General features: G+C 42.2%; 1 protein-coding gene across 1 annotated transcript; it reads right to left on the reverse strand.

The window, feature by feature from the left end:
- Positions 23,510–26,260, reverse strand: LOC110434709 (gamma-glutamylcyclotransferase 2-2). The gene is made up of 9 exons (XM_021459402.1): positions 25,826–26,260; positions 25,453–25,589; positions 25,281–25,357; positions 24,648–24,704; positions 24,509–24,565; positions 24,381–24,421; positions 24,218–24,289; positions 24,045–24,124; positions 23,510–23,862 (listed from the first exon to the last, which is right to left on the reverse strand). Exons 2-9 carry the CDS (start codon positions 25,559–25,561, stop codon positions 23,699–23,701), a joined length of 657 nt encoding a protein of 218 aa, XP_021315077.1. The 5' UTR covers positions 25,562–25,589; positions 25,826–26,260; the 3' UTR covers positions 23,510–23,698.

The following is a 27,417-nucleotide window of genomic DNA, read 5'->3' on the forward strand; positions in this document are numbered from 1 at the left end:
AAAATGTATCTTGGATCAATAAATGATAGAGTGTGGGAAGTCACCGAAAATGACTTTGTGATTCTTGATCCGGCTAACCCCACCGACAATGAGAGAGCAAACAAGCAATGCAATACTATGGCTCTCAACACAATATACAATGGCATTGATTCAAAGGTATTTGAACAAGTCAAAGATCTTGAGAAGGCTAGTGAAGTGTGGACAAGGCTTGAAGAAACATATGAGGGCACTACAACGGTAAAAAGTGCCAAGTTGTATATGCTCAAGGACAAGCTTTCAAACTTTAAGATGAAGGATGATGAGTCCATACCGGAGATGTTCTATAGGCTCCAAGTCATCATAAATGATCTCAAGGGCCTTGGTGAGAAAGTGAAGGATGAGGACTTCATTCACAAGTTCTTGATGTGCTTGCCCAAGAGGTTCAAGACATTGAGAACAATCATCTTTAGAGGAGGATTGACCGGTGTATCTCCCAGTGAGGTACTTGGAGATGTCATGACCGAAGATCAATACAATGACAATGATGATGATGAGGTCATGAAGAAGGATGATGATGACAAGAAGAAGAAGAGTGTAGCATTCAAAGCTAGCTCTTCATCCAAGAGCAAGAACAAGGGCAAAGCCAAGAAGGAAGAATCAAGCGATGAGGAGTGCTCCAATGATGATAGTGATGATGAAGCACTAGCACTCTTCGTCCGCAAGTTTGGCAAGATGATGAAGAAGAAGGGCTATCACACAAGAAAGAGAAGGGACAACTCCAAGAACAAGGAATATGTGAGGCTATGCTACAAGTGCAAGAGTCCCGATCATATTGTGGCGGATTGTCCATACAATAGTGATCATGATGAGCATGAGAAGAAGAACAAGAAGGAGATGAAAGAAAAGAAAGAAAAGAAGATGGTCTTCAAGAAGAAGAAGAAGGGTAGATCCTATGTTGTGACATGGGATAGTGATGCTTCTTCGGATGATGATTCTAGTGATGATGACAAGGCATCCAAGAAGAAGACGCTTGCAAGCATTGCTATCAACAACAAGCCATCACTCTTCGACACTCCTTCATGCTTCATGGCCAAGGGCCACAAGGTACAATATGATGAGAGTGAAAGTGAAAGTGAACATGAACATGATAGTGATAGTGATGATGAAAATGAATTCACTAATGAACAACTCATGGACATGTTAGAACAAGCCGATTCTCTCATTCAATCTAAAAACAAGAAGTGCAAAGAATTGGCCAAGAAGTTAAAAGCTCTTGAGCAATCCTTTGATGAGCTCAATGCTAATCATGAGAGGCTAGTGGAAGCCCATGAGAAGATTGGCAAGGCTCACACCAAGCTTGATAAAGCTCACTCCTTGTTGTTAGAAGAGAACAAGGAAAAGGTTGTTGTATCATGTGATGTGGGCACAACATGTGACTTGATTAAAGAATCACCCAACCCACCTATTGTTGTTGCCACTAACTCTTCATGTAGGTCTTCATCCACCACCATCAACTCTACCTCTACTTCTAGTGTTAGTGTCACTTGTGATACCTCACTAAAGGTTGAGAATGAGACTCTCAAGAGAGAGGTGGATGAGCTCACTCACGCCCTAGGCAAAGCCTATGGTGGTGAGGCCCGCTTGCTAAAGTGCTTGGGTAGCCAAAGGTTTTCTCTCAACAAAGAGGGATTAGGCTATACCCCCAAGAAGGGCAAGAAAGCCTTTGCAACTCACAAGCCTAGCTTTGTGAAGAGCAATGGTCGGTATTGCAACAAATGCAAGCAAGTTGGGCACCTAGAGCATAATTGCAACAAAATTAACAAGAACAAGAAAAATGCTAATGTGTCTTACATTCCTTTTGATTCTTGTTATGTGCTTACCAAGGGTGAGAAGGGTGTGCATGCTAAGTTTATTGGTACACCAATTGTGGGTCCAAAGAAGAAGGCCATTTGGGTACCAAAGAGCTTAGTCACTAACCTCCAAGGACCCAAACAAGTATGGGTACCTAAGAAACATTGATTTGTTTTGTAGGTAAACTATAAAGCCGGAGGAAGGCATTGGGTGCTTGATAGTGGGTGCACACAACATATGACCGGTGATTCAAGAATGTTCAATTCGATCAATCCAAATGATGACAATGGTGTTGATAGTATCACATTTGGTGACAATGGCAAAGGCAAGGTCAAAGGGCTTGGTAAAATTGCTATATCCAATGACTTGAGCATTTCCAATGTGCTACTAGTAGAGAGCTTGAATTTCAACTTGCTATCCGTAGCTCAACTTTGTGATCTTGGTTTCAAATGCATATTTGGAGTTGATGATGTAGAGATCATAAGTGTAGATGGCTCAAACTTGATATTCAAAGGCTTTAGATATGAGAATCTATACTTGGTTGACTTCAATGCTAGTGAAGCTCAATTATCAACATGCTTGCTCACTAAATCTAGCATGGGTTGGTTATGGCATAGAAGGCTTGGTCATGTTGGAATGAAACAATTAAACAAGTTAGTCAAGCATGATCTTGTTAGAGGCTTGAAAGATGTCACATTTGAGAAAGACAAGCTTTGTAGTGCATGTCAAGCCGGAAAACAAGTTGGCAACACTCATCCAAAGAAGAGCATCATGAGTACATGCAAGGCATTTGAGTTGTTGCACATGGATCTATTTGGACCAACCACATACACAAGCATTGGTGGAAATAAATATGGATTTGTGATAGTGGATGATTTCACAAGATACACATGGGTATTCTTTCTTAGTGACAAGAGTGATTCTTTTGCAACCTTCAAATCATTTGTCAAGAGAATACACAATGAGTTTGAAACAACCATCAAGAAAGTGAGAAGTGACAATGGGAGTGAATTCAAGAATACAAGAGTTGATGAGCTTTGTGATGAATTTGGAATTAGACATTAATTCTCGGCCAAGTACACTCCACAATCAAATGGTCTTGTTGAGAGGAAGAATAGAACCTTGATTGACATGGCAAGATCAATGTTGAGTGAATACAATGTGAGTCATTCTTTTTGGGCCGAAGCAATCAACACGGCTTGCTACTATAGCAACCGACTCTATTGTCACCCAATGATGGAGAAGACACCATATGAACTCTTGAATGGAAGAAAGCCCAACATTGCATACTTTTGGGTTTTTGGTTGCAAATGCTACATATTGAAGAAAGGCACTAGATTGAGTAAATTTGAAAAGAAATGTGATGAAGGCTTCTTGCTTGGTTACTCCACTACTAGCAAAGCTTATAGAGTGTGGAATTTGGCTAGTGGTACTCTTGAAGAGGTGCATGATGTTGAGTTTGATGAAACAAATGGCTCTCAAGAGGAAGATGAGAATCTAGATGATGTGAGAGGCACTCAATTGGCCGATGCAATGAAGAATATGGACATTGGTGATTTAAGGCCTAGAGAGGTGATTGATGTTGAAGATGACAAAGATCAAGTGCTTCCTACCTCTAATGTGCAAACTAGTGGCTCTCATGATCAAAATCAAGCTAGTACAAGTGGTACTCAAGTGCAAGATCAACAAGCTAGTACATCATCTCATGATAAACCAAGTACAAGTAATCAAGTGCAAATACTTCAACCAACAAATATTGCAAGAGATCATCCATTGGATCACATCATTGGTGATATTCAAAGAGGAGTGCAAACTAGATCAAGATTAGCATCATTTTGTGAGCATTTCTCCTTTGTGTCTCACATTGAGCCAAAGAAGATTGATGAAGCATTGAGAGATGTTGATTGGGTCAATGCTATGCATGAAGAGCTTAACAATTTCAAGAGAAATCAAGTATGGGAGTTAGTTGAGAGGCCTAATGATCATAATGTTATTGGTACTAAATGGGTCTTTCGCAACAAGCAAGATCAAGATGGGATAGTTGTAAGGAACAAAGCAAGATTGGTAGCACAAGGCTATACTCAAGTTGAAGGTCTTGACTTTGGTGAAACATATGCCCCGGTTGCAAGATTGGAAGAAATTAGGATCTTGTTGGCCTATGCTTGTGCTCATAACATCAAGTTATATCAAATGGATGTGAAAAGTGCATTTCTCAATGGCTATATAAATGAAGAAGTTTATGTTGAGCAACCTCCCGGTTTTGAAGATGACAAGAAACCCAACCATGTTTACAAGCTAAGAAAGGCATTGTATGGTTTGAAGCAAGCACCTAGAGCATGGTATGAGAGATTGAGAGATTTCTTACTCTCTAAAGGTTTCAAGATGGGCAAGGTTGACACCACTCTCTTCACCAAGAAGATTAGCAAAGACTTATTTGTGTTGCAAATCTATGTTGATGATATCATATTTGGATCAACCAATCAAGAATTTTGTGAGGAGTTTGGCAACATGATGGCTAATGAGTTTGAGATGTCAATGATTGGAGAGCTTAGTTACTTCCTTGGTCTTCAAATCAAGCAATTGAAGAATGGCACATTTGTGAGTCAAGGCAAGTACATAAAAGACATGCTCAAGAAGTTTGGTATGGATGATGCAAAATCAATTAGCACACCAATGGGAACAAATGGAAGCCTAGATAATGATACAAGTGGAAATATGGTGGATCAAAAGTTATATCGGTCTATGATTGGAAGCCTACTCTATGTGACCGCATCAAGACCGGATGTCATGTTTAGTGTATGCATGTGTGCAAGATTCCAAGCCTCACCAAGAGAAAGTCATTTGAAGGCAACAAAGAGAATATTGAGGTACTTGAGGCATACACAAAATGTTGGTTTGTGGTATCCCAAAGGTGCAAAGTTTGAACTTGTTGGATATTCCGATTCGGACTATGCGGGATGCAAAGTTGAGAGAAGAAACACATCGGGCACATGTCAACTATTGGGAAGATCACTTGTCTCATGGTCATCCAAGAAGCAAAATAGTGCTGCACTATCAACCGCCGAAGCGGAGTACATTGCGGCCGGTAGTTGTTGTGCACAAATTCTATGGATGAAGGCAACATTGAAGGATTTTGGAATCAACTTCAAGCAAGTGCCATTACTATGTGACAATGAAAGTGCTGTGAAGCTCACCAACAATCCGGTTCAACATTCAAGAACAAAGCATATAGATGTCCGCCATCATTTCATAAGAGATCACCAACAAAAAGGGGACATTTGCATTGAGAGCATAGGCACCGATGATCAACTTGCCGATATATTCACCAAGCCACTTGATGAGAAGAGGTTTTGCAAGCTAAGGAATGAATTGAACATACTTGACTTCTCAAATATGTGTTGATGCACCCCCACTTATATGACATGCCTCTCCTTCAAGCAAAGCAAGGTAAAATTGTTTGACATGTCATCCATCCTATGCTAAGGACTTGTGTAGTGCATCTAGTCATTCCTTACATGTCTTAGGTTCATTCATGAAAATCAAATGAATTTGATGTTTGTATGGTACCACTATTGCTTTTATGCTTGACTTGATCTAGTGGTAGCATATGACATGTTTATGGGCTTGCAATCCTAGTGTTTGATCTAGAATATGAGCTATAAGTGTTTAACTCAACATGGTACAAGATAACCCTTATTTGGAGGTGTGAAGAAGCTTGTCCTTGGATCAAACTGAGTTAAATATCTTAGGCAAGTAATCTAGACTGAACCAATTTGGGAAAATGATCTCACTTCACATGGTTTCACACTAACCTATCTAAAATTTGAGCTCACCTTTTGTGGTCATTGATGACAAAGGGGGAGAGAAAATTACCAAAGTTTTAAGATAGGGGAGTAAAAGAAGGGGATCAATTAAAATTTTGAAGCACACAAGTAGGGGGAGCAAGCTCATAAACTTGTTTGTTGCATTTGAATGTGCATCACATATGGTTGCTTGCATTTGCATTAGCTTTAGAAGCTTTCTCTCCAATGCCTTGCTTGTGTGGTGTATGCTAGTTGTAAGTTTGATTGATGAAATAAAGAACTAGCATGCATAGGTAGTGTAACTAGACCTTTATTTGTTTCACAAGTGGTACTAGAACCTTGTTTTTAATGTTGATCTCACGGGGTGTTCTAGTTTTGTGAATGTCTAGTTACTAATGGTGCTAAGGATGGTGTACATTGGCAACTCCTATTGGTATCACGCTTCAAAGGTCCATTCTTTACACCATAGCATCATTTGGTAGAAACTGACTCCTATATTTCCTATTCAAGCATATGTGCAAGCTTTCAAATCCAAACTCTTAGCACATATGTAGGGGGAGCAATTGCTACCAATTTGGGTCTATGAAACTTGTCCATAACCTTTGCACATGGTAAAATGCTTGGGCAAGCAACATGATTCCAAGAAAATTTTATTGAAAATCTTTGTAAGAAGGGTTGTCATCAATTACCAAAAAGGGGGAGATTGAAAGCCCTAGTTTGGTTTTGGATAATTGATGAAACCCTAGTACTAACCTCTATGCTAAGTGTATGTAGACTTAATGAGGTTGGTACATGCCAAGTAATGGAGCAAGTGATGATCATGGTGATGATGGTGATGACCACAAGATGATCAAGTGCTCAACTTGGAAAAGAAGAAAGAGAAAAATAAAACCCTATGGAGATCAAGGCAAAGGTATTGCTTAGGGTTTTGGTTTTGGTGATCAAGACACCATAGAGGGTGTGATCACATTTAGGATAGATAGCCGTACTATAAAGAGGGGAATTCTTTGGCTAAGCGGTTATCAAGTGCCACTAGGTGTCATTGTTCATGTGCATGCATTTAGAACCTAGTGAGCTAACTTAACTCCTTCAAAGAAAATGATTGTGAAAATGCTAACACACGTGCACTTGGTGGTTTACACGTTGTGGTGTTGGCACACTTTGAGAAGGGAGTTGAAGTTTGAAGGGTAGAGAGAGGATGGGTTCCTCTCTCCCTCCCGCCGAGCTTGCTCGGCGGGATTCGGCACTTTTCGAGAAAATGAAGTGCATATTTTCTATTGCGCCGGTGGGACATTTGGAGAAGTCGCGGGAGTATTTCTCGCTGAGAAAACACTCACCGGACGCTGGCTTCTGGAGCACCGGACGCTGCGTCTGAGCGTCCGGTGCAGACAGTGCCTGGCCCAGCTAGGGTAAGGCACCGGACGATAGGCACCGGACGCTGGCTTGAGCGTCCGGTGGTGCGCGTCCGGTGTGCGAGCGTTTTGCGACCCTCTCTAGGTGTGAGTCCGGTGAGCACCGGACGCTCAGGGTGCGTCCGGTGGCTTGCGTCCGGTGACCCTGCGAGTTTGCGGAACTCTCTGCGCATGAGTCCGGTGTGCACCGGATGCGTCCGGTGCTAACGTGCTCAGCATCCGGTGCACTGCAGGTGACCGTTAGACTCTGACACGCGGCTGACGTTGGAGCACCGGACGCTGGTGTTGAGCGTCCGGTGCCCCTTTAAGAGCGTCCGGTGACCCCGTATTTCGCCCAGTGAAAGAGCCAACGGCTCTATTTGTTTGAGGGGCTATAAATACGTGTTTGGCCGGCTTGGGGCTCACTCTCTTGGCATTCTAGCATACTTGACATCCTTGTGAGCCTAAGCAAACACCTCCCACTCATCTCCTTCATAGATTATACATCTTTGTGAGATTGGGAGTGATTCCAAGTGCATTTGCTTGAGTGATTGCATCTAGTGGCACTTGGGGATCGTTCTAGCTGCGGTTTTCTTGTTACTCTTGGTGGTTGCTGCCACCTAGACGGCTTGGAGCAGCGGAGGAGGATTGGCACGAGTTGGTGATTGTTCGTGGCCATCTCCCGGTGATTGTGAGGGGTCTTGTACCTTCCCCGGTGGAGAGCCGAAAGGTAACTCTAGTGGATTGCTCGTGTCATTGAGTTACCTCACTTGTGGGTGGGTTCTTGTGGTGTCCTAGTGAGGTCGAGGTTCGTGCTACACCTCTTAGCCACCGAACCACCAAGTGTTGGTCGACACAACGGGGACGTACCGTGCCGGCAAGCACGTGAACCTCGGGAGAAAAATTGGTGTCTCAATTGTGTTTGATTGGCATTCTTCCGGTGCTTGATTGTTTATATTGGTGATTGGTTCATCCTCTACCCGGCGGTATAAAGTTCAAACCATCTCTTTTACATTCCCGCAAACTAGAGTAGCTTACTTACTTGTATAGAAACTTTAGGTAGCTTTCTAGTGTAAAGTAGTGACATAGCTCTTGTGTGCCTAGTGATTATATCAACTAGAATTGTTGGATAGGTGGCTTGCAAACACCCCATTAGAGCTAGAGCAAAAAGCTTCGCTTTGTTATTTACTAACCTCTTGCTCTAGTGAGTTTGTAGATTTTTAAATAGGCTATTCACCCCCCCTCTAGCCATATTAGGACCTTTCAGAAGGAAGTTTATGAAGAACCACTGGAGACACCATCTCCAGAGGAAGGTAATTGAAGATTAAAAGAATTGGAGGTCCAGCTTGGGGGACCTAAAAATCCCAAACCCTCACCGGGAGGTAAATCGGTAATTATCCGCATTATTAATTTTCTCATATTTAAATTCTTGCATAATTAATTCTTGCATTAGTCATGGCATTATTATAATAATAAAAAAAGCCCGTATAAATAATATTCGTAGTGTGTAACAACCCATATTTATTAATTATTGTGGAGGCACAAAAATATTTTCCATTATCATTTTAATTAAGTTTTAATAGATTTTCCTGCATTATATTTAATTATATTAATCTTCTAGAAGCATGACCCACACTCCTTGGGTCTCACATGTCATACACCACACCTCACATACATCCCATCACATAATTTCATCCACCAATATGTTTCCACTCACCAGACATCTTTCCATCATCCAACGACCACCACACAACATTATTCTGCGTGAGATCAAAGCAAGGAAGCAAGTGGAGGAGGCACACCCAGGATGGACACCAGGAGTGGGCGCCCGCCCACCTACCTAGGGCGCCCGCCCTGCTCCCTCTTCCTCCTATAAAAGGCCACCTCCAGCTCCCCTTCTCCTCACACAAACACTCCAGAAAACCACACAAGCCTCAGTTTCCCGAGAAGGAGTTCTTGTAGTGAAGAGAAAAGAGTAGAGAGAAAGAGAAGAGTGGAAGAGAAGGTTGGGAGTTCTTTTGAGAGAGTGATTATCACCTAGCAAGTAGTGATCCCGTTGTCTAAGCGGAAGTAAAAGTTGTTTAGGGGAAGCTCTACCAAAATAGAAATTTATCTTGAACGATTAACCCCTGGACTACTGACACTCCGGACAGCTAACCACTAACATTTTCTCTCACATTTTCCACTAGTTGTGTTTTTTTTTCCAACTTTTGTTTACAGGATGTTTAAGAAGGTGAAGAATGCAGGGAAGGCTCTCAAGAACATTGGTACAAGGAGTTTAGCCCGACACTCCTCACAGCCATCAGAGATGAGCGTCGACCCGACACCCACACAAGCTCCATCATCTTCATCAGGACAGCAAGTTAAGCTCCTTCTCAAGATAGGAGACCTTGGACTGAAGACCCGAAGAGAGAAGGAAGTCTATCAGCAATTGAAGAACAAAGATTTCATTCACACCCCTACTATCGATCCAATCTTACTACAAGAAACAGGTATGGACACTGAATTTGACTTAATTTTCCAGATGTTAGGTTGGATAAATTTTTGGAATATAACTGAGCTGGGGTTCTCGTCTTCTCACCCTCGAATTTCTTTGCACTTTACAATACTATGAGGGGGGAATTGTTTTTCGGATGTTTAAACAAGAAATTATGTTATCTTGGAGACAACTGAGCGACCATCTTGGTTTCTCTTCAAGATGCATCCTGAACATTGACTCCGATTTACCCAATTTTGAGAGACACCAGTTTTGGAGAGAAATATCTAGAGATAATTTTTACAGTCAAGCCCGAACCAGTGACATGGAACACCCTACTCTTAGGATGTTCCACAAATGGCTTGGGTACAATCTTTTCTATCGTGATGATATTAGGAAAGTAAGAGTAGGAGATTTACAACTTTTATATGCTGCTATTAGTAAAATATCCACTTCACCTGTTACACTATTAGTTTCACATTGGCTTAGTATACCTAGTCTTCAGGGACCAGTAGGATGTACTTCACTTATCACTCGTCTAGCTTCTAATCTTCACTTACTAGAAATCTCATCGTTGGATTTCATAGAAGAGTTAAGAATTTATCATGGCTATGACACATTTAGACAAGCTCGGATGTTAAAGAAAGAGGGAAATGTAATGTATATGCTATATGATGATAAAGGCAAGATTCGGTTACCTAACCCGAACCTTGGCCTCTACGTTGTGCAAAACTTTTTGATTGAGATTGCAGCAACACCAGTGAACCAGAGAACTCCACAGCGAGTGGCTTCCGAAAGGATAACCACTCACCGAGAACGCACCTGGTATGGAGCTGACCCTGGACCAAAAGAAGCAGCGCACCTGCATTATTGCGATTACAACCCTCGAGTCCTTCGAGACCCATGGGCTCGACATGCGCAACCACATGAGCCAACAGAAGAGACATGGTCGGAGAGCCAAGATCACCAGTGGACAAACCCGCCTTTTCATACGGGCAGGTACTCCACTGATCCATACGGAGCTTCAGGATCCAGACCTCCGCCCCAATTTGATGTAGGACGATACTCCGACGCCTCCTACGCTTTCACAAATGACTACTATCAAGAGGCCGGTGCTTTCTTCACTCGTACCGACAACACCCTCCTCGACATCCAGAATACGCAAGCAGAACATGGAAGACTCCTGGAAGAACAACAAAAATGGAACCAGGACCATGCAGCTGCAGTAGAAGAGCTGAGACAAGATACAACAACAATGAACGACAACATTACAACCATGATGCGGTTCTGGAACATCGGGTAAGACCGACGGTAACATCCAGCTTGGGGGAGTTCTTCCCCAATTTATCAAGTAAGTTTCTATTTACTCTTCTTATTTATTCTTTTCTATTTTATCTTAAGGAAAAAAAATTTAGAAAACCAAATAAATATTTTCTTGCTTTAATTTACTGCATTTTAATAAACATGAAAACAAAATAAAAAGAGTGTGTAGATAAGTGTGCTTTATTTTTCTGCTAAGTTTAATCTCTAGAAAAAAAATATAAAGACCAAAAAGAGGCATGATGGAAATGATGAACAATTGCTCTGTTTGCTTACTTACAAGTACCTAGCTTTTATATTAGAATTCTTCCAGGAATTACTAAAACTAAAATTATTATCTTTGGGAAGCATAAAACTAAAGTCTAGGTAAGAGAAAGGCATGATATAAAGTTGAGCTACTGTTTATCATGTTTCTACTACACTAAGTTCTGGAGATTTATTTTGAAAACTTACAAATCACATGATGAGTTCCTAGCATACAAAACTACCTACCACAGCCATACTTGCTATAACATCTTTTACTATATTCACATTGAGTTTGATCGAGCTGTGTAGACCCTTAGGAGCTTTTCATGTGGTTAAATTAAGATATTCACTTGCACACATCTACCACAGCATCCATCATCAATCATTAAAATTGCTAAAAATATTTTCACTCACTGTCCCGAGTATTGTTATTCTCTCTCTCTAAAAAGATTCAGTGCAGAAGAGGCATGGGTTATGCAAAAATATGCGAGGAAATAAAAAGGGGCAAGTGCCCGGAACCTCGATAAAGAAAGAAAAAGAGTGAGACGAGAGGTAAAAATGGACAAGTGTCCGAAGTAGAATTAGGGGTACAAAGATGCCCACTTGAGCGAAAAAAATGGACAAGTGTCCGACAGTAGAATTAGGGGTATCTACTACCCACCTGAAAAAGAAAGAGAAAAAAAGAAAGAAAAGATAGCCCATGTTTCCCAAAAGCAAAGATCAAAGAAGAGGAGAGATAGCAATATGAGGAGCAATGAGAACTAAGTTTTATTAACACTTATACATTTTCACCATCACTATCATTTACTCCACCACACATGCACATCTTAATTTAATTATATGCTGAGTTCCTTTGGATCCATGGCTCGATTAGACAATATATGTACGAGCTGTTTTTCACTCCTATGAGCTCCACTTAAATATTCCATTAGCTATAGGTAAGTGACATTATGGTAAGGATCCACAAATACCACATATAGAGAGACTTGAGAGAATCATTGCTGGGAACTCTGAGTTTTATTTTGAAAACTTATAAAAAACTATAGAACAAAGGTGAAGTATAGACAGGAGGGATAGTGCTTGACTTAACTATTTTGTCTTTCGATTAGTAAAGACTTAAGTGCAGGTTCTAAACTCCATAACACTTCACTCTAATCTGGAAGAATTTTATGTAAAAGCATGTGTGCCTGTCAGGAAAGAAAACATCGAAGCAACTCCTGATCCGTCTGAGTTTAGTTGTTTGCTCAGGGACGAGCAAAGGGTAAGCTTGGGGGAGTTTGTTGACTGTCCTTAAGTACTAAAATTAATAATCAAATAAACATGTAAAAGGATCAATATGAAACAAACATCTAGAATTAGGGTTTTATCTGACAGAATTCCACGAGTTTTGGTGTTTATCTATTTCTGCAGGGGTTTATCAGAAAATATGGAGAGAAGGCCCACATGTCATGTTTACAACGAGATAATTACGTGCCGCGCAATTTTCCTCAATCTAGAAGAATCCAGAAGCCACGGGAACGAACGAGAAGGGATTCGGGCTCGGGGGCAGGGCGCCCGCCCACCCCCCTTGGGCGCCCGCCCAGGGTAGGAGTCCAATCAGGACTCTGCTTCGGGACTACGCTCCACCGACCTAAAGGATCAATCTAAACCATACAATCTATGTCGGTTTGATCCAATGGCTCACGTTCACTTGAGGGGACTATAAAACCAGACCCCCTGGCCCCTGGAGGAGAAGAGAAGAAATCATTATGCAGAGGTAGCCATCAAAGTTAGGGTTTAGAGCTTCTCTCCCACAGAGAATTAGAATTAGCTACTCCCTAATCCTTCAAGTTTAGAGGTTGATTAGATAGCAATTAGAGAAGTAGAGCACTATGCTCTGGATTCGGATCTTCAGTAATAAAGATTGGTATTATTCATATCTTTCTCTAATTCTTTGTTCTAATTGCATTATGTCTCTAATTATTATGTTCTTAGTTTGCTCTAGTTCTATATTTGATATAGTTCTAATTGATAATGAGTTTATGTATAAGTTTGCAAAGCGCTTAGCTCTTGACGCGAGGGAGTTAGGTGATAGATCACATGTGAGCGTGGTGCTTAGATGTTATTTATCTGCAAATGTATCCTATTGGCCGGGTCGTGTGGTAGTTCGCGATAGTGACAGCTTCGTTGATTCTTATATAGTCCACCCTCCGTTGATAGGACAGGCAGAACCGGTATTGTGGAGTAAGTCATGCGATGCTCTGATTTACTTTATCAATGTTCCTTATACATGAATGAAGAGTCTTTTATGCTATATATGATCTTGTAGATAACTAGAGTAGATTATGACTTAGTAGTTAGTAGATAATTTAGAATCCATTCTCTAGCTAATCCGACATCACCTACATATATGAGGAGTAGTCTATTTTCTAATCGCTGTGTTATCTACCCATGAACTTATAATTCATTATCATTATCTTTATGGTTTACCCCCTGCTAAAGTATGTGACTGTGTGACGAGTTTCTCATTAGTAATCATGTTCTTGCAAGTTTATCTCTAGTCTATGCCTTGATAGATTTTGCCCCTTGATTTAATTTCATCTTCTTGAGATCCCTTGAGCAAAATTATAAATAACGATACCTGGAATACTTATCCTGGTGAAATGCTACAATGAGGTGTTTTATCTGTGCGCTTGCGGATAGAATAGATTATTTTCTAGAGAGCCTTTACATTTATAAATACCTTTGTACACTCTGACACCATGCTAGGGATGACAACCTAGTATCTAAGTGGTGTTAGCTAGTGTCAACAATATGCTTACTTTTTGAGAGTGTTAGCTTTTTCCAAAAAGTAAAGTGGGCACACTTCACTAGGAAAGAAATCTTTTTCTCAAGAGCACCATGCATTATTCGAACAACTTGCTTCTTCGGTGTCGATATTGATCAGTTATCAACTATTCGGGCATTTTTTCTACTGGTCGGAGATGTCAAGCCTCACTGGTCAAAGAAGCTCCAGACAGCGTGTTACATCATAATACATGGAGCTTGGGGACTAGCTGTGGGGGTATAAACCCCTATACCCTTACGACTAGACTTGGGCTAGGATATTTGGCCCACTATGAGATAGCTCGAGGCTTGATCTAACTGCCTAGAGTTTCGTGCAAGGAAACAAGACGTGGAGATCAAGCAGGATTCTAGTCGGTTAGAATAGGAATTGATATCGCATCATCTATGGCAATTGTAACTGACTAGGATTAGTTGCCAGATCTGTAACCTTACCCTCTGGACTATATAAAGAGAGGCAAGGGACCCCCCTTAGACAACACAATTCAACTCATCCTAGATCAATACAATCAGACGCAGGACGTAGGTATTACGCCCACACGGCGGCCGAACTTGGATAAAAACCTTGTCTGTGTCTTGCGTCACCATCGAATTCATAGCTTGCACACCTGTCTGCCGATAAACTACTACCGTGGGTATACCCCAAGGTAGACTACCGACTAGCTTTCGTCGACACTGAGGATCCCGATTTTGACTAAGCAACACATGCAAGGTAAGTAAGCTACCTCCTTGAAATACCCTAAGTTCCATATAAGCCTAATTAGTTATAGGGTAAGAGAGAGGAGGCATGATGCTACTCTGCCTTATTCCAAAAATACCACATATTCTGAGTGAAAGAGAGAAGCAAAACACCATCATTGCCTTAGAAAGGATCTAGAAATACCACATATGAGAGACCAAAAAGGGTCATACAAAAAGAATCTCTGAGTTTTTTTCAAAAATCTACAAAAACTCTAGAATGAAGGTTGATCGAAGAACATGAGACGCAACACTTGACTTGATTGTTTTGTCTGTCAACTTACTCAAGACCCAAGAGAAGGCTAAAAGCTCCATAGTTAAAGGTAATGGGTAAGTTTGAAGTTAGAATAGTTTGCTCTAATCTGGAGGAGAATTCTTGTTTAAACACATGTGTACTTTAGTGGTGTGAAAGCATTGTAACAACTCTTGATCCATTACTGAGATTGGCTTTGCTCAGGGACTAGCAAAGGGTAAGCTGGGGGAGCTTATTTACAGTACTTAACATCAACATTACACCTTCAATTAATGCACAACATAATGACAAAAGAGTTATTTGTGCATAGTTGTAGGGTTTATTCTGACAAGTTCCACGAGTTGTGTTGCTCTCACTCCTTTTGTAGAATTATTGATATTTCACCACATAAAAGTATTTCAAATGATGAAACAAAGCACACTATTGTGAAGAGCTCGTCGAGACGGTCAAAACAGACATATCATTTGCAATATTTGGAGTCTCGATGAGAGAGTCCCTGATGGATACGCCCAAGCCGAAAGCATCACCAAGCAAAAGTTTTATGGACTAACATGACAATTTCCACAATTTTGGTGATTTTTGAATTACTAGTCTTAAAAAACAGAATAATCTAAGGAAGAGTAGCAGCCGACGAACTGAACCAAATCAAGTCAGAATTCCACAAGAATTGATTGGAAGGCTCTAGAGGACACTAGAAGACACAGGAACAAAGCGGAAGCCTGACGACTGATAGGTGGGACCGGTCAGCCCCACATGCTAGGCCAGCTGGCCTGGTCCTATTGCTAGGTGGGCCCCCCTTCGTGTGGCGGCCTCCATTCTATCTCTACGACGCATCCTATTGTTTCATGTTGGTTTGATCCGAGGGCTACGATTCATCCCATCAGGCTATATAAGCCCCCCTAAGGCATCAATCATCTCATTATCATCATCAAGAGCAAAAGCTAGGGTTTAGAGAAGAGAGATGTCCCTTGAATAGATGTCCTCTCTACTCCCGAGTTAGAGTAGATCTAGTCTTCTATATAGTAGAGAGATGGAGAGCGAGGGAGAACTTCAGAGGAGGTGTCAGCCGGTCGGTGCTTCTTCTATGTCTTGTACTTCGATGGGACTAGGCTCTATGATGAAGACATCGCTATGCTGGACACGTTGACACCATCGTCTTTTCCAAGTTGCAATTCATCTCTAACTCAGCTACCACGTCACTCTCGGATTCAGCAGACACGTCGTCGGTGTTTCGATCATAACTTCTTCATACGACATCGACATGGGGTGATCTTGGACTCATTGGAAAGGGGACAACGACGCCGTCATTTTGGATTTTGTCCCAGCTCCAGAGCAACCATGGATTAATCTATGTGACCAAAAAAGTTTCTACATTATCTATTTTGGGCCAACTTGGCCATGTATCAAGTTCGGTCCTTAAGCCCAAGTTTTGGGCGCCTCCCCCAGGTCACCTCCAACCCTAGGTCGTCTCTCTTTTATATTCCATGCAGCTACCGCTGCTTAGACTCGAGTTTTGATTAGAGTTTAGTTTTCCATCGAGAAACTATATCGTTCATTGTAACTATGGTGACAAATCCTTTTACAGTGATCCAGAGCCCCGTTCTTGATCTCCTCTACTGTGTCGATTGAACCGAGTTATTGAACCCATCATTGATATTTGCGTCATTCATATCTGAAATTTCAGATTATGTGTTTATATCTTCTTGCTTGTGTTCTTCGATTCGCTTGCAGGAACAACCTTCTTGGCGAGGTCAATCAAGTTGTGCTTGGTTGATAACCAACGCAGCAGTGGTGTAACAGTTGCAGGGTTCAAATCATGCTAATTTGAAGCTGGATTGCCAATGTCGAGTTCTCCACAAATCGAACTTACCGGTTACCTCTCGGAAAATCAGGCCTGAACCTCATCAATTGGTATCAGATGTCTCAAATTTACCGCGAGGTATAATCACGTTTGCTCTAGATTCATATTTGTTCATTGCCTACAATCCACAAAAACCCAAAAAATAGTTTAATTTTCCGCTGTCCTATCACCTATTGTGCCTTGCAATTTCGTTTTCACCTTTGCTTTGTTGAGTTTGTGTCCTATCACCTAAAGTTGTTGGTTTAGATTGTGTCCGTCGTCGTAGTTCAATTGCACCGTTGCTGTTTCTTTGTTTTGCGCTGCTATCCCATCCACATTCCCAAACAACAAGTCGAAGCCACCATATTTCTCGACTTGTCCCAGCTAGCCGCCTTGTGTGATCTCTTGTCGCCGCGCTAACCCTAGATAGGTTGTCAGCCGCTGTTATTTTGCCTGCTTCGTAGCCCTCCTTACATCATCAGACGAATATCTATTGTTGTTAGTCACAAGGAAGATTCATCTTGTGATCGAGGTTGGAGTTTAGGGACGCTTTGCCTTAACTGCCGCCGTCGCCGCTGTGTTTTGCTCGTTTATCAGGAAAATCTGAAATTTTTACAGCAGTTTCTTGACACCATTTGGACTCAACCCAAACTATTTGGTCTCATCAAAATTGCCAAAAAAATTCGGAAAAATAAAGAAAAAAATGTCAAGGGTTTTGCATGCTTTTTAGAGAACTTGCTGAATTTCTGTAGACCACATCTGACCTCAATTGTAGGTGCCAATTTTTGTGGTTACATCTTTTGTGATCCTTGTTCAGAAAAAATAATAAAAAATAGTAAAAAAATAATAAATCTTGATTCCTACTAATACCTTTTGAGAAAATCTAGGAAAAATTAAGATAAAGGAAAAATCTGCCCTATTGCTTGTTCGCTAAGTTCCTCCCATCATACTTTGTTTCACCTTATTGCGCTACGTCTAGACACGTCTTAGCCAGCAATAGTAATTTGTCCTTTAGATACTTATTGAACTTAGCTAACTCTGCATTCGAATATTGCTAATCCTTGCTACTTATATTGTGCCTGCCCAAAGCTCCACATATACTTCTATTAGCACAAGTTCATCTTGCAACTGTTTACCCACGCTCAACAACAGATTGCTTTGTCAATTTGGTTTAGCTCCTGTTTGGCTTTGGTAAGAATATTTGTAAGACGGTGGTAAGCCATTTCTGATTTTGTATTCCACTTTCACCACCACTACCACCACCACTTGGTTCCTTTTAGTTGATAGAGATAATACTTTATTGTTGTTTTTCCCTATTTTCTAACCATGGCAGGATCTCCAACGGATTTCAATGATTGTGTGTCCAAGGGTGAACTTAGAATGTTCATCTCTAAACAGTGCAATCTTATGAATGAACTGACGCGTAATGTGAACAATCTGGTCACCCGCATTTAACAAATTGAGCAACGTCCTCAATCTCATTGTGGTGATGATGAAGGTGCAGATGGAGATCTATCTGATCATGAAGATGTGGATGATGATGATGATGCACGCAACTGTCGCCGCTACAACTTCCATCATCGTGGTATGGGAGGTAATAATCATGGTAATAATGATCCTTTTGCTAAAATTAAATTTAGCCTACCTCCTTTTGCTGGTAATGTTGATCCTGAGGCATATTTAGATTGGGAGCTTACTGTTCAACAAAAATTTAATTCTCATAATGTGTGTGTTGAGCATAGAGTTCAACTTACTACTAGTGAGTTTACTAATTTTGCTTTGTTTTAGTAGAGTGATATTTGCAATACTAATAATGTTGCTGTTGTGCCTCAAACTTGGAATGCTTTAAAACAATGTATGAAATCTCGTTTTGTTCCTCCTTATTATCAACGTGATTTATGTCTTAAATTGCAAACTTTAAAACAAGGAGATAAAGGAGTAGAAGCATACTATCAAGAATTGCTTATTGGTTTAGCACATTGTGGTGCACATGAAGATGATGCTGATGCTAGTGCTAGATTTTTTGGTGGTTTAAATCATGATATCTAGAACATTCTTGATTACAAAGAATGACGTATTTTTTTCCAATTGTATCATCTTGCTATAAAGGTAGAACGTGAAGTACAGGGATGCAAGCAACACTAGTCTTTCAGGTCTAATAATAGGAGGAATTTTCAGCAACGTTCCGAGCCAAAGACGCCCAAGATTTCTGTTGCACCACAACAATCTACACCTGTATTTTCTTCTGGGGTAAGTAAATTGTCTAATGTGCAGCCCCCACAGCTCAAGAAAGGTGCCACTCTGGGTGCTTCCACTAGCTCCTCCTCGCCCAACGCTAAAATCATTTGCCATCGATGCAAATGCAGGGGACATGTCATGAAGGATTGCCCCAGTCGTCGTGCTTTTATTGCTACCAAGGATGGATATGTAAGTACAAGTGATGTTGAAGATGATTTAGCCCTTGCTACTAACATTACAGTAGATTCCACCGAGGACGATCAAGACACGGAGACCATCGCCATTGACTCCGTGGGTGCCTCCGTGGGCTATCCTAGCCTTCTTGTGCAGCGTGTGTTGAGTTCACGTGTGGGACATGAAGAAGAGAAGCAGATCCAACGCCACAATTTGTTCCATATGTATCTCATTGTGTAGGGTTGTCGTGTTCTCACCATCATTGATAGCGGGGGTTGCAACAACTTGATGAGTTCAGATTTGGTTGAGAAGCTTGGCTTGCCCACACGACAACATTCGTATCCATACAACTTTAATGGTTCAATAATAGTGGTAAGACTAAGGTAACTAAATCAGCCCGCATTAGCTTTTTCACAGGCATTTATCATGATATTGCTGATTTTGATGTTGTACATATGCAAGCTTGTTCAATTTTATTAGGACGTCCATGGGAATTTGATAATGATGCTTTACATCATGGTAGAACTAATACATACACTCTCGTGCATGAGGACAAGAACATTACTTTGCTTCCTTTGTCACCTATGGATATTGTTAAACATGCTAAAGAGATTAACAATAAACCTCCAATAGACATTGATAAAAATAATGGAATTAAGTTACATAGAGGTGCTTTACTTGCTACAACTTCTGCTACTGCTGAGTTATGTGGTAATCCAGATGCATCATGTTATACTATGATTTGTCAACCTATTATATCTTGTGCATTGCCTGTTGTCACTAACTTTTTGTAGGAGTTCATTGATGGGGAAGAGTCGAGGACGACTCCAAATATAGAAGGAGGGGATGATGAGGACATCACCAAGATGGAGTTAAGGACGACTCCAATTCAAGAAGGAGAGGATGATGAGGACATCGTCACGCTGGACACGTTGACACCATCGTCTTTTCCAAGTTGTAATTCATCTCCAACTCAGCTACCATGTCACTCTCGGATTCAGCAGAACACGTCGTCAGTGTTTCGATCATAACTTCTTCATACAACATCAAAACAGGTTGATCTTAGACTCGTTGGAAAGGGGACAACGACGCCGTCATTTTGGATTTGGTCCCAGCTCTAGAGCAGCCGTGGATTAATCTGTGTGACCACGAAAATGTGCTACTTCACCTATTTTGGGCCAACTTGGCCATGTATCGAGTTCGGGCCTTAAGCCCAAGTTGTGGGTGCCTCCCCCTGGTCGCCTCCAATCCTAGGTCGTCTCTCTTTTATATTCCATGTGTTTCGATCATAACTTCTTTATACGACATCGAAACAGGGTGATCTTGGACTCGTTGGAAAGGGAACAACAACGCCATCATTTTGAATTTGGTCCCAGCTCCAGAGCAGCTGCGGATTAGTCTGTGTGACCAAGAAAAGGTGTTGCATCACCTATTTTGGGCTAACTTGACCATGTATTGAGTTCGGGCCTTAAGCCCATATTGTGGGCGCCTCTCATAGGTCGCCTCTAACCCTAGGTCGTCTCTCTTTTATATTCCATGCGGCCACCGCTATTTAGACTCGAGTTTCGATTAGAGTTTAGTTTTCCATCGAGAAACTAAATCGTTCATTGTAACTGTGGTGACAAATCCTTTTACAGTGATCCAGGGCCTCCGTTCTTGATCTCCTCCACTGTGTCGATTAGTCCTTTGGAACCGACTTCTCGAACCCATCATTGATATTTGTGTCATACATATGATTGCGTGTTTATACCTTCTAGCTTGTGTTCTTTGATTCACTTGCAGGAACAGCCTTCTTGGCGAGATCAATCAAGTTGTTCTTGGTTGATAACCAACAGAGTAGTGATGTAACGGTTGCAGGGTCCGAATCGTGCTGATTTGAAGCCGGATCGCCAACGTCGAGTTCTCCACAAATCGAACTGACCGGTTACCTCTCGGAAGATCGGGCCTGAATCTCATCACTCTACGTGGGATTGCTCCTGAGATGGCTCTGGATCTAGCCATCAACTTCTGATTCAAGTAAGTTTCATATTTATACTATTCTTCTGGTCATGAGTCTCTTTTGAGTGCTTTAATATACTGCAGTAGTTTATAGTATAATTCGTAGTGTAAGCATGGTGCTTAGACTCAGGTTACTCATAGATGCATCCTATATTCTGGATCGGTGGTTGATCGCAAGGGTGACTTTATAGCCTTGTTGAGTCTTCTATAGTCCACCCCCTGTTTGTAGGCCAAGCAAGAGCCCTTTGTCATGTGGTAGATTTGTACTCTTTTTGTGGTCTTCCATAGTAATTCTCCAGTTCAATAGTAGAAGACATGGACTGTTAAAGTTAGAAGTAGAAACCTTGATCAAGTTATTCTCTCTATACTCCTAGTATCGACACCATACTAGATTGATCCTCCCTACGTTTAAATCTTGTTTCGACTTTATATCTTGCCCCAACCATAGTTTATATTTTCAACTCATTCACCTTTTATAGTTAAGTTAGTACATAGTTGACTCACTCATTTCCCTGTGGATACGATATTTAAAAACCTCCGAGTGAAAGCTACAACAATATCCATGCACTTATGGATCTCTTCTGTTTGCGTCAATAAATACCAACAGGGTCATTACGACATGAGACTTAGTTGGCAGAAAAGAACTCTGGCTATAGCTATAGCTACAACCAAATACCTCAGCACCTCGATCAAACTTGCGTAACCTTAGATTGTCAATTGTTACCCAAAATACAACACTCATTCCACGTTTGGATAAAACTACAGACAAAAGATTGAATACCTATTTTTGGTCTTCTTCAACAACAAGACCTAAAAAACACTTTCTGCAAATGGGTCTCCACATGAGAAAATACTGAAATTTTGATTACTTAGCCTTAGTGAGGCAAATGTGGTAAGGTTTGGTTACAAATCAAATGAAACGTGCACTTAGGCCACATGGTTTAGACCAAACAAATGGTTAAAAAATTACGGTAATGATATTGTGCGGACATCCGTCCCGTCCGGGCTCCGTGCACCTAAACCTGCGGCCCAATAGAACGATGTTGCCAAATAGAGTGAGGACATTCCACATCAATTCCTCCATCATCATCATTCCCACTCCATTGCTCCCCATCTGCACTCTGTTGCTCCCCATCCGTGCAGGCGAGCCCCTGGTCGCTCGTTGTCGTCCCACATGCTGGCGCTCCCTCCCTCCCTTCCTCCTCCTCCGCAACCTCCACTGAACCCCCATGCCCCTAGCGACCCAGATCTCGTGCCCCCACCGAAGATGAGGATGGCGGCAACGGCTCCAATGAGGTAGGTGGTCCTTCTCTAGATCTGATCCCTCTCTTCCTTCTCCTTCTCCTCCTATTGATATGAGTCATCCCTCCCCTTCCTCCTCCTCCTCCTATGGATCTGACTCATCTTCCTCCTCCTTCTCTAGACTGAGGTTTATGGTGGTGGCTAGGGTTTCCGACGAGCTCTAGTGTCCTATTCTCTTCTTCCTCTAGCGAGCTCAAAGGTGATGGGCCAGGGCTAGAGCAGCTTGCACCTCGAAACTCATATCCTTTGTTGTTTTGTACGTTTTTTTGTTGTTTCTCCGTGTTGTAATAGGTTTTTTTAGATGTTGCAACAAAAGATTTTCGAATGTTGCAATATGGTGATTCATGTGTTGCAGAAAGGAAGTACTAATGTTGAGATTGTTCAATTTGGGATTTCAATTGTTGAAATTACCTTTTTAAATGTTGTAGCAGTGAAAGGTGATTATCGAGTTATTTCCATTTTTCCATGTTTAATGTTCGATGAGTTGTTTCCATTTTTTTCATGTTTAATGTGTTTGTTTCCATTTTTTCATGTTTAATGTGTTGATTCTAAGATGTTTTAGTACTACTGCATAAGATGTTGCAGTATATAATTGCCAAATGTTGTAATATACAGTTTTTTGATGTTGCGATACGTAATTTTCGATGTTGCACTATGTAGTTTGGCGAGTTCCAGTTTTTATATTACATAGTTTGGCGAGTTCAAGTTTTTATGTTGCGATACGTAATTTAGATGTTGCACTATGTAGTTTGGCGAGTTCCAGTTTTTATATCCCTATGTTGGACTACGTAGTTCACATAATTTTTTATGAGGTTGCGCTTGAAGTAATTTCTGCTTTTAGAACATAGGAGCGGTAGAGAACGGAGCGCCGTGGGAACGGAAACACAAATGCAATGAGGAACGACAAATAATGGTGCGGAGGGACAGGCAGTTCTCTATTCTATTCCATTCTATTTTCGATCCGATTGTACACGGTGTGGACCGTTTTGAGAAGGGGAGCAGCTTCCGTGCTCAGCTCGCGCCAAACGTCCGGCGCTAGGATAACCATAACAATTAGGCGATTCAAATGCAGAGCGCTTTAAGTGACAACATGGCCTCCATGTTAAAATTAATATCATTATTAGTGCCGGCTTTAGCGTTTTTCACTCTGGAAGATACAGCCTCACATCAACCATTGAGAAGGGAAATTCAGTACAGGATGGGCACAAACATGCAAGAGCTGAAAGTAAATTCCGGGTAGTAGAGGTCGAGCGTCCAAGGCTCTTGCTATCTCGAGTCCACAACGGTGCCTTCTGGAAGCGCAGACAGGTGCACAAGAGGGGCATGAGATTTGAGGGAAGCATTGGCACCAGTGATCTTGGTCTCCTTTGTTTTGTTGAGCACCTTCCTCACCTCGTTTGCAAGCTCTATGATTGACTCATCTTCGTGGCCTGAAGAGGACAGCATAAGCACAATTTGATGTTTGAGTCTTAGGATGTAAATCTTGACTTAGCAGAAAGCGCATACATGAACTACTCCTAGGTAATACCGTATTTTATGTAACACATGGGTATATAAACAGACAGATATTCGAGTGTGAACACTTCAAAAATATTAAAAGAGGTTCTCTTACTTATGCTGGCTAATGCCTTCTCCATTGAGAACAGGTAATCCCTATTATAGCCAGTAGGGCCATTGGCTGTAGCAATTTGCCTGCCATTGCAGACAAGATTGTAGAAAAAGTCAGAATTAGATGCTTGATCAATTAAAATGTCCAAAGAACAGTAAAGGAGTGCAATGTCTCACTTTGCCATATCCTGCAAAGGAGCAGGGCCAAGATAGTACTTGTTGCCAATTGGATCTGGAGTAGACACAAAACTGCATGAATACCAAGTTATGAGTTCCACAGAAAAAGAACAACGGATAGCATGGAATTGGTATGTTTGGCTTCGGAACTTCAGATCCTTACACTAAGACACCCGTCACAGCTGGTTTCAGGGGATCTCCTTCCTGAACAATACATCAAGGGAACATGAGAGTTCTGAAAGAAAAACGAAAAACTAGTTCAAAGCTAATTGTTCACACAATTATTAATACCTTGTAGAAATCAATGGATATCTTCAGGTCATACTCACACTCTCTTCTCTCCAAGTACTGAAATGCTAAGGTCAGTGTCACAAATACAGTTGTTATTATTCTTTTGAACTGCAAAACACAGGGGAGAAAAGCAGTGCACCTGCATTGCTTTTCGCTCTTTTTCTGGGCCACCCTTGACACAATATGCAATTCCCCACTGCAAAAGAAAAAAAAGGTTTGAACTGTAAATAGGATCAATCAGGAAACTAGTATGGGAGTGTTAAATGTGAGTAGCATCTGATGCAAGGAACTTGGAATGGACATATCAACATTCATCAGAAACAAAAAGTGAGAACTAAAAGTGCCCAGCAAGCGTTTGACACAGAGAGTAATGAATACAAACAGGCCATGCATGCTCTCTAAATAGGTTAGAGCTTTTGAAAGATGAGAAACTGCGGGTAGATTCCAGATGTCAGCCATTGATTTTGCATGAGTTTCAGGAGATGTACAGTACTCTACATGTTGTGTTAAAGTCAGATATACATGTCCATATATCTACTACCTGTGGAATAGGTGAGAACTTCCCTAGGCCGTTTGTATCACTCAGATGGTCATGGAGATGACACAATGTAACTATTTGTCATACTAAATTCGCCTCCTAAAGAAGGGAAGAATGTTGTACAATACCATTTTAAATGTACAGAATCACCCACAGTAAGCTACAATAATTCATCTTTGCAACAAGAACACTGAAAACAGGGGAAATAAGGATAGACATGAAGTGGTTTCTTACGCATATGGCCTCGTCATCCGTTTCAAGAGTGCAGGTCCTCGCCGGATGCTCCGGTGTGCCTCTGTGGTCAATGCAAGCTGCAGGGGAAAAAAAAGGAGGAGGTTGAGGTTGAGGTTCGGGTCAACGAGGGTGTACCCAAGCAAGCGCCTGCAAACAAACATCCATACCGTACCGAGATTAAACGTGCGCTTGTAGCCCTTGATAAAGCCGAGGATTCTGTCGTCGAAGTCGAAGCCGGGGTTCCAGATCAGGGACCCGTAGCCGAAGACCCACAGCACCATCCTGCAGCTTGTTGTGTATCCGATTCCCCTGCAAAAACAGGAGCAGAGACGGAGTCAAATCCACGGTCCCAATCCGAACCATGGTGCTACCGCAAGACGGGAAACCTCCGAAAATGAATCACAAACACCAAAACCCAATGCTTGCGCCGGTATGCAGAGCATCCTCCAAATCCGACCGTCACACCGCACTACGCAGTGGCGGCATCCTGTCCAACCCCACCAAAGAATCCCCATCCGTCGAAGACGGTCGGTTGCAGCAATCACCTGGAGGAGGAGCCGGAGGTCGGGCGCGGCCGGCAAGAACGACGCGCCGACGGGCACGGGCGGGCAGGAAGGATCTGGGATTCTGTAGGTCTCCTCTGCCTGTCCCGTCCCGAGCCCCCGCGCGGCTCGGCCTTGCTGCCTCACCTGCCCTCTTCGCCGACCTGCCTGCCTGGGGATTCGGAGAAGTGAAAGAGGGAGGAAGAAGCGGTGGGCGCGGGGCCGCCTTTATATCCCGCCAGGCGCCAGCGTACACACACGGACACGGCCCGTCCCGGTCCCGGCGCAGCGAGCGAGGCGATGACCCGGATGAGGATCAGGACGGTGTGGGCTGTGGCTGGTGGACTGGTGGTCACCGGCACGTGATGCACCCCGGGCCCCGGCGTGCGTGGCGGCCTCTCCTGCCGCGCCCGGCCGTTTTCTACGGGATCTCGCAGGAAAACGAGGCCCTTGTCTTTTTTTTTTTCCTTTTCTCGTGGCGGGGCACGCACGTGAGAAGGGGCATGGGAGCTGTACGGACCTGGGAGGCTCGGAGAGCAAGGGTTTACATACTGGCGCGCCGCTGGATTCAAACGACCTGCAGTGCAGGTGCAATGGATCTGGACGGGTCTGGGTGCTAGGGGGCCAGAAAGTCATGGAGAGGCTCAAGTTCAATGAACGAGGGGTCAGACTGCGTGTTCATCGGAGGTTGAGGCCGGCCACGACTGTCACGCGTCGAGCCGGTCAAAGCCAAGTATAAGTAGCGACGGCGTCTAAGGCCCTGTTTAATTTGAGAATGAAAATTTTTTATGTGTTACATCGAATATGTTGGAAGGATGTTGAAAAAAGTTTAGAAACTAATAAAAAAACAAATTATATAGCTTATAGGAAACTGCAAGACAAATTTATTAAGTATAATTAATCTATCATTAGCACATTTGGGTTACTATAGCACTTAAGGCTAATCATAGAGTAACTAGACTTAAAAAATTCGTCTCGCGATTTTCAACCAAACTGTGTAATTAGTTTATTTTTTTGTTTACATTTAATGTTTCATGCATGTGTCCAAAGATTCGATGGGATGGATGAAAATTTTTTGGGTGAGTAACTAAACAGGGCCTAAACTCAGGATCCAGACACTAACGAGTGCTGAGTCTGTGTGCCTTTCTAAATCTGAATGGTAATGCAAGAGAACACAGGAAATTTATACTGGTTCGGGCCTTGAATGCCCTACGTCCAGTGAGATGGTCGGAGTCTGTATTGCCTTACACCTAAGAGTGATTGTAGTTGGGGTGTACAAGCTAGTTGCAAGAGAGGGCTAAGTCTCAAGTCTCGGCTTTGGAAAATAAGTGGAGGGAGACTTGGTATCCTGAGTCCCTTGTCTCTATGTGTGTAAAGTGGTGTGTGCTACTTGTGGACTACGCTTGCGTCTCAGGTGCGACGATGAGTGTCGTGTCCCTTGAAGGGTGCCCTGCCTCCCCTTTTATAGCCGCAAGGGGTGGCAGAGCTTTTACATATGTAAGCCTGTAAATTACTCTTAGCAGAAGGTGGAGTGACAGTGCCGATCCTGTGGAGATCGGCTTCCTCGTCCTTGGGGCATGGTTGACGGCGTGGTT

The sequence above is a fragment of the Sorghum bicolor genome, chromosome 4 (genome assembly GCF_000003195.3).
Source record: "Sorghum bicolor cultivar BTx623 chromosome 4, Sorghum_bicolor_NCBIv3, whole genome shotgun sequence".
Lineage (NCBI taxonomy): Eukaryota > Viridiplantae > Streptophyta > Magnoliopsida > Poales > Poaceae > Sorghum > Sorghum bicolor.